Below are 18,444 nucleotides of genomic sequence, written 5' to 3'. Positions count from 1 at the left end.
GTTCATTTTAACATATGTAGATTTCCTGATGCAGTTCAATTCTATCTTATGTAACCAATCCTTTACTGATGGACATTTAGGTGTTCTTCTATTTTCTACCATGTAATTTTTATCCTTCTGTAGTAACTTAAATATTCTCTTGGTCCTTGTTTCATTTTCTTAACTTTAGAAAATGTCAGTGTGGCTCTAGACCCTAGTTTAATAAAGCCTTGGACTTTTCAAGTTTCAATGTTTGTAGATACACCGTATTAGGACTCATTTTCAAGTAATAGAAACCCAACTCAAAGTAACATAAGCAAAAAAGGGTATTTATTGGTTCACATAACTGAAAAGTCAAGGGGATATACTAGCTTCAGGCACAGTTGGATCCAGGGGCACAAATGCTGTCATCAGGACTCAAGTCTCTCCATCTTTTGGCTCTGCTTTCCTCTGCAACTGGCTTCATTCTCGGAGTGGCTCATTCAACATGGTAGGCCTTGTTGGTTTGAGTTTTTCATTCTACAAAGCTAAAGCATTTCGGTAAAGAAAACTTCTTCACAATTCAGCAAAACTTCTAGGGTTAACAATGGACCAACTTGAGCCACACAACCATTCCTGAACCAATAGCTATGATCAAAGACATGGATTTTGTTGATTGATGAGGTCTGAATTACATGTATACCCACGAAACCAAGGCTGGGTCACACTATCCAAATAACATGGACTGCAAAGAGGAAGATATGGTTCCAAGAAATATCATGAAATTGTTACAATGAGATGGAATGGATGCTGGGCAATCAAAAACAAAATGCTCAGGACACGACCAGATATTCAAAAAACTTGATCTCTGCTCATGAAGTTGGATGCTGGCATTGTTTCTTCACTGGTAATAAAATTGTTTTAAAAATAACCATGAGGAATGTTTTCCCTGTCCTCAGGAAGTCTATAATCCATTTGAATGTAATGGTAATCATGTCCAATAGAGTACACCTTGGATGATACCAGAACTTCATTACAAGCAAACTCAGCTGAGTCTGAAAGTCCCACTATCCTGGTGACGCAAAAACAGGATCACTAGGTTCCTGCTGGCAAATAGTTCTGCAAGGTTGAGTCAGTGGTAAATTATTAAGTTCAGTGAAAAACTTTTCTCGAGTTTTTTGCCACGTTGAACTGGTACATTCCTATGAGTACTGGTGAACCAGACTCATTTCTGTTGCTGCAGAAGAGAGAAATGGATTTTCTTTCCATCTGCTGTTATTTTCCCTTCCAGATCTGGCAGAAGAGGTCCCAGATGCCAAAATTGGTCAAGTGTAGCTTACTCACCACAAGGAGTGTACACCATGATCCTTTCCTGTTGTGAACATTAAGTCCTTTTGGGGTGAGGTATGGGCTGCTTCCATTCAGAAATCCTTGATGGAATTGGGCACAAGATATGCTGGAAATTGGCTATTTTCTCAGTCAGTCTGATTGCAGCAACATGTTAAAAAAAGGCAAGTAAGAGCTGAGACAGGTACATCAACAAGCAGGGTAACTTCAATGGGGCCAACCATACCAAAAAACAGGATATAATCTGGCAGATTAATGAAGATCTATAAATTAGTTTTTGCCCTGGGTACTCCAGTTATTCTATAGGGCTTACTCTCAATACTATTTTCTCATATTAAAGGGCTAGTCAGGTATAGCAGCTCTCATTTTCCTGTTCATTTGCCAAAAAACAATCAGCTCAGAAGGCCATATCCAATCCAGACCTGAGGGTGTTGATCAGTCTACACTATATCTGGGAGCAGCAGGGTCAGTAGAGCCAGGTTTGTCGAAGTTGGCCCTACTTTCTTTGGTAATCAAGTCTTCATCTTCTGTAACTGAGCTCATCTTTGAGAGTCATTTTACAAGCAAGTCAAGGCCTCAGACTGGTCGGATGGCACTGCTGAAACATTTAGATGAGATTTCAGGCATGGAGATAGTAGGCAAACTTCTGGGTTTAAGCTTTGAGCTTTTTGCTTTTCTAATTATCAATTCTTAAAGCACAATACTTTTGACTCTTGAGCAGATGATCACCCTCATTAAACCCTTCATTTTGACTGAGTATGACAGGATCAGAGGGAATAACTGGCAGTGTAGATCAATGTTTTTTTCTGTGAGGTACAGGAAAAGCAGAGAGGGGAAAAAAAAAAAAAAAAAAAAACCTGACAATTTGAAGATAGTAGAAAAGTGAGCTTGAAGATTTTTTTTTTTAACAAATAAAAGTTGTATATAAAAGCAGAATATGCATCCAGATTTTAATGTACCGAGGGTGGGCAGTCTACAGCAACAGGACTAAGTCTTGTTTGTTGATTTGTAGAACAATTATGTAACACGATTAGTCTAGAGGATAAAAAACAAGGACATAAAACATTTCCAGCATTGAACCTGTACATTTGTTAAAGTGGTTGAGGATGGCTGGCCCTTAAATTGTGCAGTAAAGAATGAGATTTTTCTCAGGACACAAATTGAAGTCTCTTCATTTGATCTGATATGGTCTGGGAGTTCAAGAATTGAATCCTTCTTACAGAAATAATGCCTAAGAGTATCTCAGAAAGGAATGAAGTCAGTCACTCAATCAGTGTAAAACAGCAGTACTGAGACAGATGTGATTTAAGTATTGATCCATGAGGACAGAAGTTTGAGTATTAGCTGCTGTCTTTGTATAGTTTTTTTTCCCCCCCAAATCAGTCTGACAAAAAGATAGACAATATATTACTTGATATGCATAGCAAGTAGGCTACCATGGTCTGATCAAAGGGCCTATGTTCAACTACCCCTACCACACCAGGTATCAAAAGATTCATATTACAAGAACATCTTTCACTGGCTAGACAAATTCCAAATGGCTACATGTAAAATCATGAGAAGGGATGTCCCAAGATTGTCTTGAAGATCAGTTGTTAGATGGAGTTAGAGATGAGTATTCATATTTTGGAGAATAAGCAAGATATGTCCATGATGGAGAAACTTAAAAAAAATTTTTTTTTAAAGGCTATTAGCTTACTTGTCCTGGAAACAACTGTTAACTGAATATAAACCAAGGAGCAGTGTCCACTACCACTGGTTGAGTCACATTGTGATTTGTAATTTGAAAAGATGAATGATAACCAGGTACTGAGCCCCTTTGGGAAATGCTGCCAGTATTTGGATTCTGTTTTCATAGTTGATGGTTATCCCTTGTATATGAAGTGGAGTACCATGGTTAATGACGAGAGGTCAAATGTACAAGTTGGTCTAAGGGGGCCTCAAAGAGGCATCAGTTTCAGTATCAGCCTGCAGGCATTTCACGTAGCTGAGGAAGGTCCAGGACTTCATTCATATACTTCAAGTACCAGTAGTACATCTGGTTTTTAAGAAGGTTGGTAAATGGAGTTTGTTGGTATAGGGTGCATATAAACAATTCCAGGAATAATTATAAATCCATCTGGGATGGAGGGCTATTATTAATAAAGGTTCATTTGACACCATTTTCAGCCCATCTGACCATTTGGGGTGGGGGGGGGCAAAGGCATTTCTTGCACTTTGTCATTTCTTGCACATTCCTAAGTCTGCAATAAGTATCCATAAGAATTTTCAGCATCAACTGAATATGGACCATATTGAGTAGAGGTACACAAAAGATTAGAATGCCACTCAGGTCAAACATATCATCTGGGGCAGTGGTTTTCAAACTTTGTTCTGAAGAGTTCTACATGTTGCAAGAAGTCTCTTTTGGTGTCACCAGGGTGGTAAAGGATGATGGTTATGGCAGGTTGCAGACCCTCACTCCTGCTTCACTACTTCGTTTAGAGCAGCTTCACTTTTACTCTGGGCTTCCACATATTTTCATTCAAAGGGCTTCATGGTCACAAAGCCTTTGGAAAACCAATGATCTAAGAATAAGCTGTTCACAAAATGCTGAAATACAAAAAATAGTTCACAGAAACCAGAAACTGGGTAAGCAAAGCCTGTGGTAAGACAATAAGTTGTTTTTCTATTCATTCTTTCCCTCATATAGGCCCCTTACAGGTTGATATAGTTAAAGATCAAGTCTCCTACAGATTGATTACCTAAAGTTGGGCTTACAACTATCAGAGAACAAGACTATTCTTAGAACAGCAGTGAGGCTTTTGCATATATGTGCAAAATGCAGCCGTCTGTTTTTAAATATAACTTTTCAAAAAGTTGGTGGCTGGATGACTTCTCTTTAAACACTGGTAACACCAATGGGTCACAACTCAAAATTCTAAGAAATTATTTCCTTCTTACCCTTCTCCTGTCTCTTCCTCCTCTTCCCTTCCCAACCTCCTCACCCACCTGAGATGCAACAAAGTTTATAGTACAATTCTAGGGAGAAGTATACTAAATATCATGGAACTTACCCAGTTTGGGGAATAGAATTAACTTTCCCTCATTCCCCACCCTTATAGTCCCACAACTCTTCTAGAGGTTCCCTTAACAAAAAACAAAGTTAATGATCAACATACAGGATCCTCAGTGATAGACATACTAATTCAAGCAGTTAATGAGTCAGGTGCTGTGGTGCACACCTGTAATCAGTGACTTGGGAGGCCAAGGAAGGATGAGAGCAAGTTTGAGGTCAGCCTTGGCAACTTAGTGAGACTCTGCTTCAAAGTGAAAAAATAAAAAGGATTGTGGATGTACTTGAGTGTTAACAGTTTCAATGCTGAGTTCCATTCCTAGTACTGGGGGAAAAATGAAAAGACAAGGTATGAGAACAAGGTTTTCAAAATATACTCTGTTTATTATGGGTCTCTGGGCCCATTTGTTGGTAACCAGGAAGCACTGGTTATAATGCTGTAAAGCAGTTTCCCATTCCATTTAAAGGAATGCTGGAAAAAAAAAAATCCATGTTTGATTAAACAAGGATATAATGGGCAAATAGTTAAATGGAGCTCTTTGCTGCCAAGTCTGCTGAGCTCCTTTAATATTTTACACTGCATTGTGGGAAGGGATACATCTTACAGAATTTTACTACCTTACTGGATAAACAGAAATTCTCTCTATATGATGTAATCTATCATATACAGAGAAAAAAGATGGCTCATATTGTATAAATATTAGTTTGGAGACAGAGGACTATAAGCTATGTCCAGAAGTATTAAAAAAACACTTAAAAAAAAGGGGACACAGTATGAACAGAATTCTTAACTAATTAGGCCATCCTTGGGAGGATCATAAAAAATGGACTAAAGAGTTAAAAGTAGCTTTGTGTTTCATATTGGGTAGTCGTTACTAATGAAAATATGCTTTTTTGACTGGATAGTCTACCACCATGGAGACAGTTTGCTTCTCATCCTCAGGGATGTTGCCATGGATTTCTGATCTAGGTGTACCAATCACATGATTATACAAAAAATATCCTTAAGGGGTCACCAGATCAAGCTGGAAACTTCTGGAGTTCCCTCTCCCCAGCCATTATAACACTGCAGGTAAGTTTGTGCCAAGGATAATACTGGACTAGGAGTCAGAAGGCTTGGTCTCTATCACTTTGTAGCTGTGTCACCTTGGATAACTGCTTAACCTCTTAAATTTTGGTTCCCTTGTTTCAAAAAGGGATACATTATTGCGTTATTTTGATAACTGAGATAAATGTATGTAAAAGTGCTTTGAAACTGTAAAGTGCTATATAAACAGAGGGGATTACCATATAGGTGCTATCTTGATGTATCAAGAGGCCTTTTCTCGAGTCTGTAGTCTTGTGAGATGCCATTAGGTAAAGGGATTCCTTGGTAGAATTTCTTATGTTTTGTGAAGAGTTCTGGTTCCTGAGTAATCCCAAAGAAGATGCTATAAGGAAATCACTGTGCCTTCTTTTGATCCCAACTGGTCAAGAGTATCTGCTTTCTCATTCAGTAGGCTACTATAGATTTGAAGTAGAAAAAGAACAGGGTCCGGAGACCTTGATGGGATCCCAAGACAGTTCATGAACTTCAGTCATTTGAGATTGTAAGGACATGGTCTAATGCTGTTCTCAAAGAGGTGTTTTCTTTCTTTAGACAGAGTCGACAATTATAAATCCCCTGGTCCAAGTTTATTGTGTGTCTCTGAAGGCTTTAGCTGAAGAAATGAAATGTACACTCATGGAAAAAAGTGGGCCTTTGTGATAAAATAGCCTCAGCCATTTGGCTTGAGGACTCTGACTATACTATAAAGGGTTGTGCTGAATCTGGGTACAACAGGAAAGGAGTGGAGGTAAAGGCCACATCATGATGGCTGGATGCCTCTTGGGTCACAGTGTCCACTGGAATGATGCCTTCTTCAGTAGTAAGGTGGTAGGAATCACCATGAGCAAAAATCCAGTACCAGGTCTGTAGGCAGATGGACTAGCAGAAGGAAGGTGGTCAGAAGGTCCAGGTGAACACTCAGCAATCAGGAGGCACAGGACTAGAAGGGGCAGGGATAAAATAGGTAAGATAACAAATGCATGGAACTATAAAACAAAGAATTTTAAGTCTGGAGTTGGTTTGCTATCTGCACAGCTGCCTGATAGATACTAATTCTTTACCAGTCTGGCATATGTGGGAAGAGCAAATCCAAAAAGGAGAAAACAAAGGCCTGATTAGCAACTGCTGATAAGAACTGAAAGACTTCTCTGGCACAAACCTTCTCTCACTCCTCAGAACAAACTGTTTTAGAAATGCAGCAAATAGCAATTGCCCTAAGACCCCTATTTTGAGGCAGTAATTTGATTGTATTCCAGCTGCTGGGCGTTAGTTGCTAGAGAGAAGAAAGTGGATATGCAGGTGGTATATAGTGAAGCGAGATTTAAAATTTGTATATAAACAAGAAAGCAAAGGAGATATTGCCTTTCTTCCCTTTTCAATGTCTTTCTCAAGCTCTTATAATTTCCCTTAAAAAGCTGCCCTATCTTAAAAAACATTTTGAGTAGGAGAGAGTAAGACCTCAGTCCTTGCCTGTTTCAAAATTCACTGCAACATATCAATTGCTCTTTATGCCGGAGGCTTCCTATATCTTTTAAAATTTAGAATTAAACCAGTGAGTTGGTGCATGCCTATAAGCTAAGCCCAGCAACTAAGAAGGCAGGAGGATCACAAATTTAAGGACAGCCTCAGCAACTTAAGGAGGCCCTACCTCAAAATAAAAAGACTAGAAATGTAATAACCCCTGGAGGTCAATCCCTAGAACACTCTGCAAAAAAATTAGAACTAAAAAATGAAACATGAAATAAAAGAAGAAACCCGGGTCATATATAGTGACTTTCCTTCTAATCAAGAAAAATTTTAGTTATTAAACAGCAATTAAGCATACACTCAGTCAATTCTGAGACAGCCTGTTCTCTAAATCCTTTCAATAAATGCTTCATCAGAGTTGGTGGTATGTAGGTGCATAAAACAAGGTCCTTCTTTTCAAGGAATTTTCTATCTAGAAAGAGAACAAATGTATGCAAATAACTAGAAGATTTTGCTTACAAAGATAGATGAAGGATATATAATATGTTATGCTTAAAGATTAACAATCTGGCTAAGAAATTCATGGGGAGGACAGTGAGCTGGATACAGAGGAAAAGGCAAAATTTTGACAGGTAAAGAAACAGAGAAGGGCATTTCCAATGTAGAGAAGAGAATATGAACAAAAGTGCAGAAATGGTGAAATAAGGCATGTTGGAAAATGTCAAGTACCGTAATTCACTTTGGATGGAGTGTTGTCAGTTTGCACTGAAGGTCTGAAGAGAAACTCAGGTCTTCTAATTCCCGGTAACAGTGCTGGTGGCAGTGCTTGCTTAGTAGTTGCCTCTTTTCTCACAGCAAGGTCAACAGTCCCAAAATTAAAAACAAAACAAAACAAAACAAAACAAAACAAAAAAACTACCTCCAGAGTTCCTGCCACATTCTGACAAGCTCTTCTGGGTTGCAGGTCCAGTTCTTGAAAATGTGGAGTCCATGGCTGCAGCTACTAAAAGTTATCTGCTTCAATGATTGCAGGACACTGTAGCAAAACTTTTTCAACCTCCAATCCTGGACAGTTCTTGTTTTGTCACAGAATTTCAAGCTTTGAGTTCCAGTTGTTATTTTTCTCCTTTCTCTGGAGGAAAACCTCTTATCACCACAGTCTTAAGATTCTTTTGAGGTACATCCAGATTTAATTATAAAAGAGCTAAAGACCAACACAGTTTTCTCCAAAAAAAGTCATTTTTTTTTCTGGAAGCGAATCATTTGTCTCTGCCCTTTAGGTAAAGGGAACAGTCAACTGATTTTTTTTTTTTTTTTCAGACAGTTGAATGAAACAGCATAATTGGCTAAAATCTAATCAGACAAACTACACTTAAGTGTTCATGTTCTCTTGCTTCGAGCTGTACCACTTGGTAAGCACCACTCCACAAAATTAAAATGTTTGATATTCAACTATTCAAACATTTTTAGTGTTTGCTGGATAATGGTCTGGAATTTGATAAAAAGCAGCTGACAATTAACAAAGAAACAAAAAATGGCATTTTGGCTGTCTCATTATCACACTTATAAGCAAGTAGAATACACGGCAGGCCAGGAAAGTTTCAAATAGCTGATTTTTGAGTTTTAGCAGGAGTTTTAACAAAACTTTTCAGAGCACATTAGCCTTCAAATAAAGAAAAAACCCAAAACATCTTCGGGAATTCCATGCCTGTTCCAATGAATCTGCCTGCTAAAAATCCATGTGCACCATTAATTAGCTGGGCATGGCAGCACCATTTAAAAATAAGCCTGTTCACTACCAACCACACAAACTAGGGACACAAAATAGGAGCAAGTGACACACGTGGTCGTGGAAAATGGTCAAAGATAGATAGGTAGTCAGGCACCAGTATAAACAGCAGAAAACAAAGAACCGCTGGGCCAAAGATTAAATATGCTTCTTGATACTACAGAACACATCCACTCTCAATTGTAGCTGCTTTACATTGGGTGCCATTGTACCATATGCATCAGCCATCCTTCAGGCACCCCATGGTGAAAGGAAAGGATTCAGAATAGAAGCCAGCAGGGCTTGTTGTTACCCCAAATATCTATTATGCATAGTAACAGCTCACATATCCCAGGGACTCAAACAGGGGCTTCAAATTGGTAGTGAAGGATCCCAAACGACATCTAGGCCTCAGTTTCCTCCCCGTGGCATAAAGGAAGTGGCACATAGGAATTGTTCTTAATTCTTCTGGGTCACAAGGCCCCTTTGAAAACTTGCTAGCGGTGGATTATCATTCCTTATAATGCACGTTCCCACAAATTTTCTGCATACAATATCTGGGAGTTTTGGCGATCTCCAACTCCAATCCAAGCTTCCCAGGCTCAAAATTCCACAGATGAGTAACTGTTTTCTTACAACTCAAAAAAAATTACAATAATCATCCTTTACGTATACCAACGCTGTATAGTTTACAAAGCGCTTTTCAACCCCACACACAACGACAGGCAGAGGAGGAAACTGAGGCGCAGACAAATTACAGAGTGACTTGCCTAAGGTCACTCGGCCAGCTGATGGCTAGGCCCGGAAGCAAACCCAGCTCTTCTACTCCGGAGCTCGTATCCCCACCCCGGAGCTGCTGCCAGAGATCCCGCATCTCACTAAGGCGGCATGAGGAGGAAAAGGCAAAGTAGAAAGCCCACCACCAACCATCCTCCAGCTCCCTCCTGCCCGCCCAGCTGGGTTCTTGCAGGCCCGGTAGGGTGGCGCCAGGCCTCCAGGCCGGCCCCGGCCACCCCCGCCTCCCCGGCCGCGCCAAATCCCGCCGCTGCCGCCGCCTCCCCGGGAGCGGGGCGGAGCAGTTGCCCGCCGCCACCGACCACCCGGACGACTCCTCGTCGAATCGCAAACGCATAGGCCGCCGCCCGAGTTCTGCGTACAAGAAGAAAGACGCGGCGCGAGCGCCAACGGCCACCGGGCGCGCGCCGCGGCGGCCGGGCCTGCGCCCCAAGAGCTGGATGCCAGAGCAGGAGAAAGAGCCGCCAACCGATCGCTCGATCGACCGCGCGCCCGCTCCTTCGCCCTACCAGACCGGGGAGGGGGGGAGGGCGCGCCAGGGCTTCTTCGAGTTAGGGGCCTGACTCCCCGGCGATGAGACAAGATGGCTCCTCCGGTCTCCTCTGCAGCTACCGTCCCGGCTGCGTCGCTCGGCCCGCCCCCGGTACTGTTTCTTTAAATGGCGGAGAGGGTCAAGAAAGCAGGAAGAGAGGCGCTCTCTCTCACGTGACAAGGGTGGGACCAGCCAACCAAGATCCGGTCACGCGGGGGCACGCTGCCCGCCAATCAGGAGGCTGGGTATCAGGGCGGGGGCGGGAGAAGCTGCTGCTTTGTGATTGGCGGAATGCACCGCGGAGGCCTCGGGGGCTTGGGGCGTCGGGTAGTGCGCGAGGTGGACGGGGCTGTAAACGCCAGCGGAGACAAAGCAGTGGCAGTGGTTGCTGTAGCGGAGACGGCAGAAAAGCCCTAAACGCCGAATTTCGTGGTGCTGGGTCCTGTCATCTTATCATCCTGCGCGGCGCGCGGGCGGCAGCGGCGGAGGCGGCGGAGGCGGAGGCAGCACATGGTTCCAAGAGCGCGCTGCGGTTGTTGGGTTCCAGTTCCGCGGGGAGGGACAAAGGCAGCTGCGAGCTCCAGGCAACGCCCGATCGGGTGGTGCGCTTGCCACTGCCCTCGATCCGGGCCTTGAAAGCTGAGACTAACTCCTCTTTGTGAGGAGGCGGCCACAGGACCGAGGCCACAGAACCGAGGCCCGGGAAGGGCTTGAAGGGCTGAGGCCGCTGGGGGAGTGGGGGAGGGGCGCGGCCGCCTGAGGTGATTTGGGCGGGTTAATTGTGAGGCGTTTCTGTGGGCCAGTGTGAGGTAATTTGACCCACCACCCTGTGGAGATTGGGGCGGGACAGCAAGCTGGGTTTGATTGGGTTTTGAAAAAAGAAGTCGTCAGTCGGCGCCCAGCACCTCTTTTCAGTTGGGAAGTGGTGAAGCTAGCGCCATATGTACTCCATCGACGTCGTGGTCACCAGCCTAGGGCCTATATAAGGACCGGCACACCTCGTGGCGAAGACATGGGTGAATGTTCAGTTTTATGACAGAAGTGGGTAAATTTCCGGATTGGTAAGTTTCCGGATTAAAGAAATTTAGGGGAACAACAAAAATAAGGCTCAAAAAGAAAAAAAAAAAGAGGCTCGAAGAACGTGAAGACGTGAAGATGAAGCAGTAATAAACTACCATCTCAAGGACCGTCTGTCTATTCCTGGACCATCCACTTACCACTTGGATTGTCTGAATTGAACTATCGAAACTTAACTCTTAAAGTTCCTTGGACCGCAGGTTTATGACGTAGTTCTTTCCAAAATATTACGTCATAGTCGTTGAGAAGATTAAAACGTACTTGAGATCAATTGCAGTTCAAAAAAATCTGAGTATATTTTGGATAGATACTAGGTAACTCGTTTCAACTCTCAGTAAGGAGCTCAGACCAGACGGAATCCTGGAAAATCTCCATTATATATATTTCTCAGTGGGTAAAAGACTGGAGACATAGCAGACATGGCTTTCACAAATTACAGCAGTCTGAATCGAGCTCAGCTAACCTTTGAATATCTACACACAAATTCGTAAGTATCCCATAGGTGCCACTGAGGTCACCAATAACTCCTTGATATTAATATGGAAATCCTTTCCCCAGAAATTTTTGCTTTTCCACTCTGGAATGTATCACTGGATGTCTTGAGCTCTGTTGAAGAACTGAGATCAGTGAAATATTTCTTGCTAGTCCAGAAGAATCTGATTTTCATTTATGAGATCAAATTTTTCTAAATGCGAACTTGTTATTTGGAGTCAATATATATTGAGTTGTTTAATTCAAGTGTTTAATAGGAATCCAACAAGTACTGCTCTTTGGATGGACAAAAATTGAAGTATTTTAGCGTCAACTCTTCTCTCTAGTGACAACAGCCTAAACAGTTGGGTTTATAACAAGTGTTTCTAACAAGAAAAAAGAAGACAACATTTAAGAGACAACTTAAGAAGAATTTTTTTTTTTGTAATTTTTTTTTTTTTCAGCATACGGTTGTCTTTAGCTTCCTGGGATATTGGTTCCTACATACAATACAGTTTGTATAAGTTAAGCAGGAAGTGGCAACTTGTTTTAAGCATTGATTTAGATAGTCTTTCCCCCAAATATGGTAAATCACTAAACAACAGTGTTCATGGTTCTTGAGTTCACAAATTATAATCACTCCAATTTGGTCTGGAGTGTTTTAGGGTTAATCCTTAAACTCAGTCTCTTTGAAGTTACCTAGTGGGATCAAAACTACTTTTAGCATTTTCATATAAACACCTGTTAGAAGGTAAGTATTCTACCATTTTAGTACCAGGAGAGGAGGTGTTCAACGGCTAAATGAATGGTACCCAGTTAGTTAAGAACCACCTTCATAATTGAGAGTGTAGAGTTAAAGTGATCCAGTAGTAGTACAGTGAATTTTAATCTTTTGTGGAAAAGTCAATGTTATCTGTGATCCCATAATGTCTGTAATATTTTGTTATTTTTCCGATCAAGGAAATAAATTTTTTTTCCTGAGTAATGAAGTAATTTGCCAAGTGCTGAGGGTGTGGTTTTGTTTTGCTTAGGAAACTTTTAATTGAAGATCATTTTAGAGAAAGTACCATAGAGGCCACCAACTCAAATTCTCACATTTATGAGTGATAAATCTGGAACCTAGTTAGATGAAATCATTATGAAAGGTGTTAGTACAACCTTGGGCAAAACCCTCAGTGTCCTATTTTAGAACTACCATGTTAAGAATAAGCAGGTGAAGGCCACTTAGGTGTTCATGGGTGTTTATTGAATAAATGACTATCTTTTGAAATTTGGATAGGGCAAACTTGATAGGGCAAGTTTGGAATTGCAGACTTTATGATAATCTTGGAAGACCATGAATTGGACTTAAGAATTTTGGTTTTTGTTCCAGGTTAGCGAAAGACTTTATGCAACTGAAAAAGTTAATTGCTTTATGCCAGTAACTGTTTTAAGCTTTGTCTCATCTGTAAAGTAGACCTGCAGCATAAGGATTATTTTTGTTTTGCATTTGAGGAAACTGAGACTCAAAGAGATTAAATTACATGCTAATGTTTACACATTTGCTGAATGGCAGATTAAAGGTGCCAGGGTTTAAGACCAAAAGACTTACCTGACAGTGCTTACTGTTTTTAACCATCAGGCAGTGCTATTTAGTCCATTTTACCTTCAAGAGCCTGTTGTCTATTAAAGAATTCCCTTCCCACTTTAAAAGTCTTAAATTTATGTTAGTTGAGCCTATGATTTGAGGATTATGTGTAACCCCCTTTCTATTTTGTATCTTATTAACAATAGATGGAGCTGGGCAAGTTGGCGCATGCCTGTAATCCCAGTGGCTCAAGAGGCTGAGGGAGGAGGATTGAGAGTTCAAAACCAGCCTCAGCAATTTAGTGAGGCCCTAGGCTATTTAGGGAGATCCTGTCTCTAAATAAAAATATTGAAAGAGCTGAGATTTAGCTCAATGGTTAAGCGCCCCTGGGTTCAATTCCTGCCCCCCCCCCCCCAACAACAACAGCAACAACAAAACCTCACAAAAAACAATAGGTGGTCAGTGCGAAGGCAAAGAAGCATACTTAAGTTGTTTAAAGTGAAGTTGGAGAATTTTCTGTGAATTTTACTTACCCATGTTGAAGCAGAACCACCTACTTGCTTTAATATATAGAAACTTGGAATATTGTTTTGGAAGCTCTGGAAATTTGTTCTACTGTGATAGAACTAGGTAGTCTACTTTGGTAGACTTTTCACTTGTCCTACCAAAAGAATGAATGGACCCTAGAATGCCAACATTAAGCCCTTTGTTTTAACTAATTTGAAGAGATATCTTCATCATGGTGGCTTGAATGGAAGCTCATTTTTAGAGGAAACCAAAATTTGAATTCTTACAGGATGTGACTTGTTACCCTTTAATGATGGAAGATGAACCTTCTCTGTGTTAAGTGATTCAATAAGTCAGCTTTGAAGATTAGTCTTAGGAACCATTTTCTTTGCTCTGTTAAGGTCTTAAAAGATTCTAGGATGTCTGATATCTGTAATATTGCCATGTTAATTAGGAAAGAAATGGTGCTTTGCTTACACCCTTGTAATGTAGACTTTCTAGAAGAGCCTAAGATACAAGTGTGGAAATCATTGTGGTTTAGTGAAAAGATGGCTTGGAAGCCAACTAACCCTAGATTTGACTTCTTCCTTGCTGTGTCCCTGAGCAGATCGACTTCTTGAACCTTGGTTTCTTCATCCACAAAGTGGAGGTAATCTGGTAGTGTTTATGAGGAGCATGTTAAATAATATTTATGACATTCTTAGCTTATCCGTTGTCTGTGGTAAACATTAAGTGGTGGTTACTCTTTCTGTATTAGCTTACATAAATCAAAAGTTGGTCAGTATAGCAACTTGCTCTTTGGTGTGTTAGTCATAGTGCAGATAAATTCTTAGTAGATTCTTAAGAATTTGTTGGGAGACTGTAAATGTGTCAATTTTTTTTTTTTTTTTTTTGGGTATTATATCTTGTGGTAACTATTAATGGTTTTTCTTTGTTTACATCAGCCTTAAGGATGAAAGGAGGTCTGGGAAATTCTCATGATAGCCTGAAAATCTAGTTTCTTTTAATATTAGGTGTTTTTATGTGATGATACATTAAGATTTTACATAAAAGGAGTTTTATGCTGTTAGTGCTTTTTTAGTAGTGATTTTTTTGACTGCTCTTTCTAATGTAGGAATAGTGACATCCCTTTAACATGAGATGTGTATCTTAAGTCACTTGGTTTGCCACACATACTGCTAAGTGGTCTGATACAAGATGCTTAAGTGTAAGATGGCTACTTTTTACATCTATTCGTATTGGCACATTTAGTAACTTACTTTGGTTATGATATTTCTGGGTTGTTTTATCTATTTGTGCAGAGGATGTAGAGGAACCTTTCAATTCAGAGACTTCAGAGAATTGGACTTAGAACCAATTGGAAAATGTAGATTTACACTAAATATATTAAAGCCATTTGAGTATAAAATGACTGCTCCAAAATTTCTCAGCTTTATTTTCTGCTAATTAAGGCCATTAAATGTTGTCAGTATATTCAAGAACTCAGCAGTTACCTCTTATTGTTGCACTTATGGATAATCTGTTGCTTTAAATTTAGACATTATAAATAGGAAGGCCATTTTCCTTACATAATAACCTTATTTACATTTGATTTTGTTAGTAGAAATGCTGTGCTGGAAAACTTTTTATTGTGGCACAAGTTATATAAAAGCCATTATCACTTGAAAGCAGAAGAATTTATTTAAAGATGTCTTTTTCCAGTTGGTTGATCTTATGTGGTTCACATGCAAAGGATCTTTAGGTCTGTAAAGAAAATATTTTCTTTTGCTATTTATCCATTCTGTCTCAATGCCAGCTAGCAATGAGTATACCTTTTGAAATATTATTTGGGGAAAAGGGAACTTATGCAGTTTGTTTTTGATTTCTGTGATTTTAGGAAATATTTATATTTCTGAGTTTGGCCTCTGGAAGATCCACATGGAGTTCTAGAGAAGATTCTGAGTGTTGTCTTTGATGTTACCAAGAGTTATCACAAAAGGCTCCTTTTGCATCACAAAAATATCCCTTAACTGTTTTTAAAAATGTGTTAACTTATCTGAAATATGTTTGTAGAATGACATTGATACTGTGTGGAACAACAAGGATATTTGGAATCTTTTTTTTTAAGTTGTAAATTTAAAAAGCATGTTTCCAAACTTTGTACAAAGTGAAATTTTGGTAGAGGTGCTTTGTGTTTGCTCTTATTAGAGTCTAAATGTCTCATTTCCATGTGAAACAATCAGAAATATGTATTGCTGAGGTACAGTTGCTATTTATAGTTTTGGTTTCTTTGTCCATTAGTTTTTCCAATAATTTCTATGCAGCATTCTTATTTTATTTTTTTCCCAGAGTTTAGTGCCTTCTGGTACAAATTGTGGTCATATATAGTTGTTTTCCCTGTCCCCTCCCCATCTACTACCCCCACCAGCTGTATTTCTGAGATTCCTTGACTTACATTAAAGTACACATTCATGTTGAGAAATATTGCAATAGAATTTTGTACAGTGATTTTTTGAAAAATTTTTCAGTTGCAGATGGACACAATTTCTTATTTTTATGTGGTGCTGAGGATTGAACATAGTGCCTCACATGTGCCAGGCAAGCACTGTACCACTGAGTCACATCCCAGTCCCTGTATAGAGATCTTTAAAGTTGGAAAAATTAGAGTATAAAAAACTAATTTACTTGGTAAGTTTCTGAGTCCCTTATAAGTCACAAAGGAAGATGACTGTTTGGAAGCTTGTAAGAGTTGTGACCCCTATCCCCTACTGGGGATTGAACCCAGGGCCTTACACATACTAGGCAAATACTCTATCACTGAGCTGTATCTCTAGCCCTTTTTATTTTATTTTGAGACAGGTTCTTGCTAATTTACTCAGGCTGGCCTTGAACTTTTGATTCTCCTGAGTAGTTGGGATTATAGGTATATACCACTGTGCCAGGTTTAAATTCACTTTTAATTTGTGTTACCTTTGACAAGTCACCTTAATTTTTCAGCACATTTCTTCCTATTTCTTTTGTAGAGTATAGCGAATACTTTTAAAATCTAATTCATAATTTGAAGAATTTAAAGTGGTAATCTTAGTAAAATATTTTTAATTAAAGATATGACTGTTTCAGGTAAGTTTTCTTTTAGAAAGTTGGTTCTTTCATGTAAAATGATAAAGAGTTGGATTTTAGCCAGGTGAATTTGAGCTCTGTTTTCTAGGAGAAAGGTGATAAAATTTCAGTGTCTTATTACAATATATTTATTGGTCCTGTCTTTGGATTAGCAACAGACATATTCACTGATCTCATGGGGTAAAATTCTTAAATTCCAGAAGCTGATAGTTTTATTTAATTCATAATTTGCATTTGTGAAAATGAGTTACTTGAGGAAAAACCAGTGTTCCTGTACTGTTCAGTAATGAGCGTTTATCTTATAAACTAATGTTTTATAGTTTGTTTGAAACATTGGGGTGACGAGATTTTTAGATGCTAGTTCTCTAAATTTCGATTCTAAGTTTTTAGAAATTTTCACTTTGACTATTGACTGAAAGTTTGCATGCAAAAAAAAAAAAGCCTGCAGGAATAATTTGGGTATTTTGGGGTATTTATGAATAATCGATGATGGTAATGAATTTTTTGGGTTGATTTTGTTCTTTCTCTAATTAAAAATCAGGGGCTGGGGGGATAGCTCAGTTGGTAGAGTGCTTGCCTCGCATGCACAAGGCCCTGGGTTCGATCATCCTCAGCACGGCAAAAAAAAAAAAAAAAAAAAAAAAATCAGGTGGGTTTTCTAGATGGTTCTATGTGGACATATCCTACTTTTATATCTAATGAGGACTATTATAGAAAATGGCACAAATTAAAGAAGTGTAAATTAAGCATGCTCAGTGGATAACTTGGTAGCGGTTTGCTTTATTAATACCTGTGTGTCATCTCCCAGTAAAAAAAGAAACTTATTTGCTTTTGTGCAATTTATCAGCAAAAATACCACTTTTGAAAGAGGGAGAGAATAAAAGTAATCTTGACTTTCTAAAAATTTTGGTTAAAAACACAACTTTGTCCATATTAAAGGAATTCAAGACCCTCTTGAACAGTTGCTTCTAGGTGGACAAGAACTTGGTGTGGTCTCCTAGTGACCCTGTAAAGGTAACCCCTTCAAGGAGGGAGCTAGTGGTCATTTCCTTTCAGAAGCTGCTGAAAATTTGGATTGGATAAATGTTCGACTACCCTGTTAATTCAGAACTTTGTAAAGTTATCTATACAAAAGTGGTATGCTTACAGTTTTCATGTGAGATATGTATAAACTGACAGTGGTTAAGGCAATGAAAAAAGACATTTTCTAGGTAGACTATTAACTACTTTTGGCAGTTATTACATATAGGAACCTTTTAAGGCTTAGGTGCATTTCTCAATTCAAAATAGGAAGAATAAATATTAAATAGGAAGAATAAATAATAGATGGTACTGAATAACACATTAAGGGGAATTAGCTCTGGAAAGGCTTGAGTTGTTGAGAAGTTCACATTTCAGTAGTAAAAATGCATATGGAGATTTTAGATTTTTTTTCTAAAAAATTGTAAATATTTTATAATCTTGACCTTTTAGGAGTCGGTTCAACTTAGAATTCTTTTATTGACTGAGTATTTATCATTTCAGAACCACTCATGAATTCTTGTTTGGTGCTCTTGCTGAACTGGTTGATAATGCAAGGTATGTAGTTTTCTAGCATGTAATACACTTGGAGTGGAAACTTTTGGGGTCCCTGTGACCTTTGCTCTCTGAAGACTTTGGAGGAAGACATTTCTGTAGTAGTTACACCTCCTAAGATGAGTTCTGCTATTAAAAA

General features: G+C 39.4%; 2 protein-coding genes across 4 annotated transcripts in view; one reads left to right on the top strand and one right to left on the bottom strand.

Moving 5' to 3' along the window:
- Positions 1–287: 287 nt before the first annotated feature.
- Positions 288–10,028, bottom strand: TUG1 (taurine up-regulated 1; the record flags this gene model as incomplete). Its single annotated transcript, XM_079150405.1, has 2 exons — positions 288–3,897; positions 5,648–10,028. A coding segment is annotated over one exon (468 nt), but the record flags the coding sequence as incomplete, so codon positions are not given.
- MORC2 (MORC family CW-type zinc finger 2) overlaps positions 10,012–18,444 on the top strand; it is a 39,917-nt gene continuing 31,484 nt past the window's right edge. For all 3 annotated transcript variants that reach the window (XM_079150996.1, XM_079150995.1, XM_079150994.1), the window contains exons 1-2: positions 10,012–11,573; positions 18,255–18,308. In XM_079150996.1, the coding sequence (XP_079007122.1) occupies positions 11,506–11,573; positions 18,255–18,308 (122 nt within the window). In that variant the 5' untranslated portion in view covers positions 10,012–11,505. The remainder of the gene's footprint in view (positions 11,574–18,254; positions 18,309–18,444) is intronic.

Source organism: Sciurus vulgaris (assembly GCF_902686455.1).
Source record: "Sciurus vulgaris genome assembly, chromosome: 8".
Taxonomy (NCBI): Eukaryota; Metazoa; Chordata; class Mammalia; order Rodentia; family Sciuridae; genus Sciurus; species Sciurus vulgaris.
Note: the sequence above shows the minus strand (reverse complement) of the source record. Positions and strands in the feature narration are given on the sequence as shown.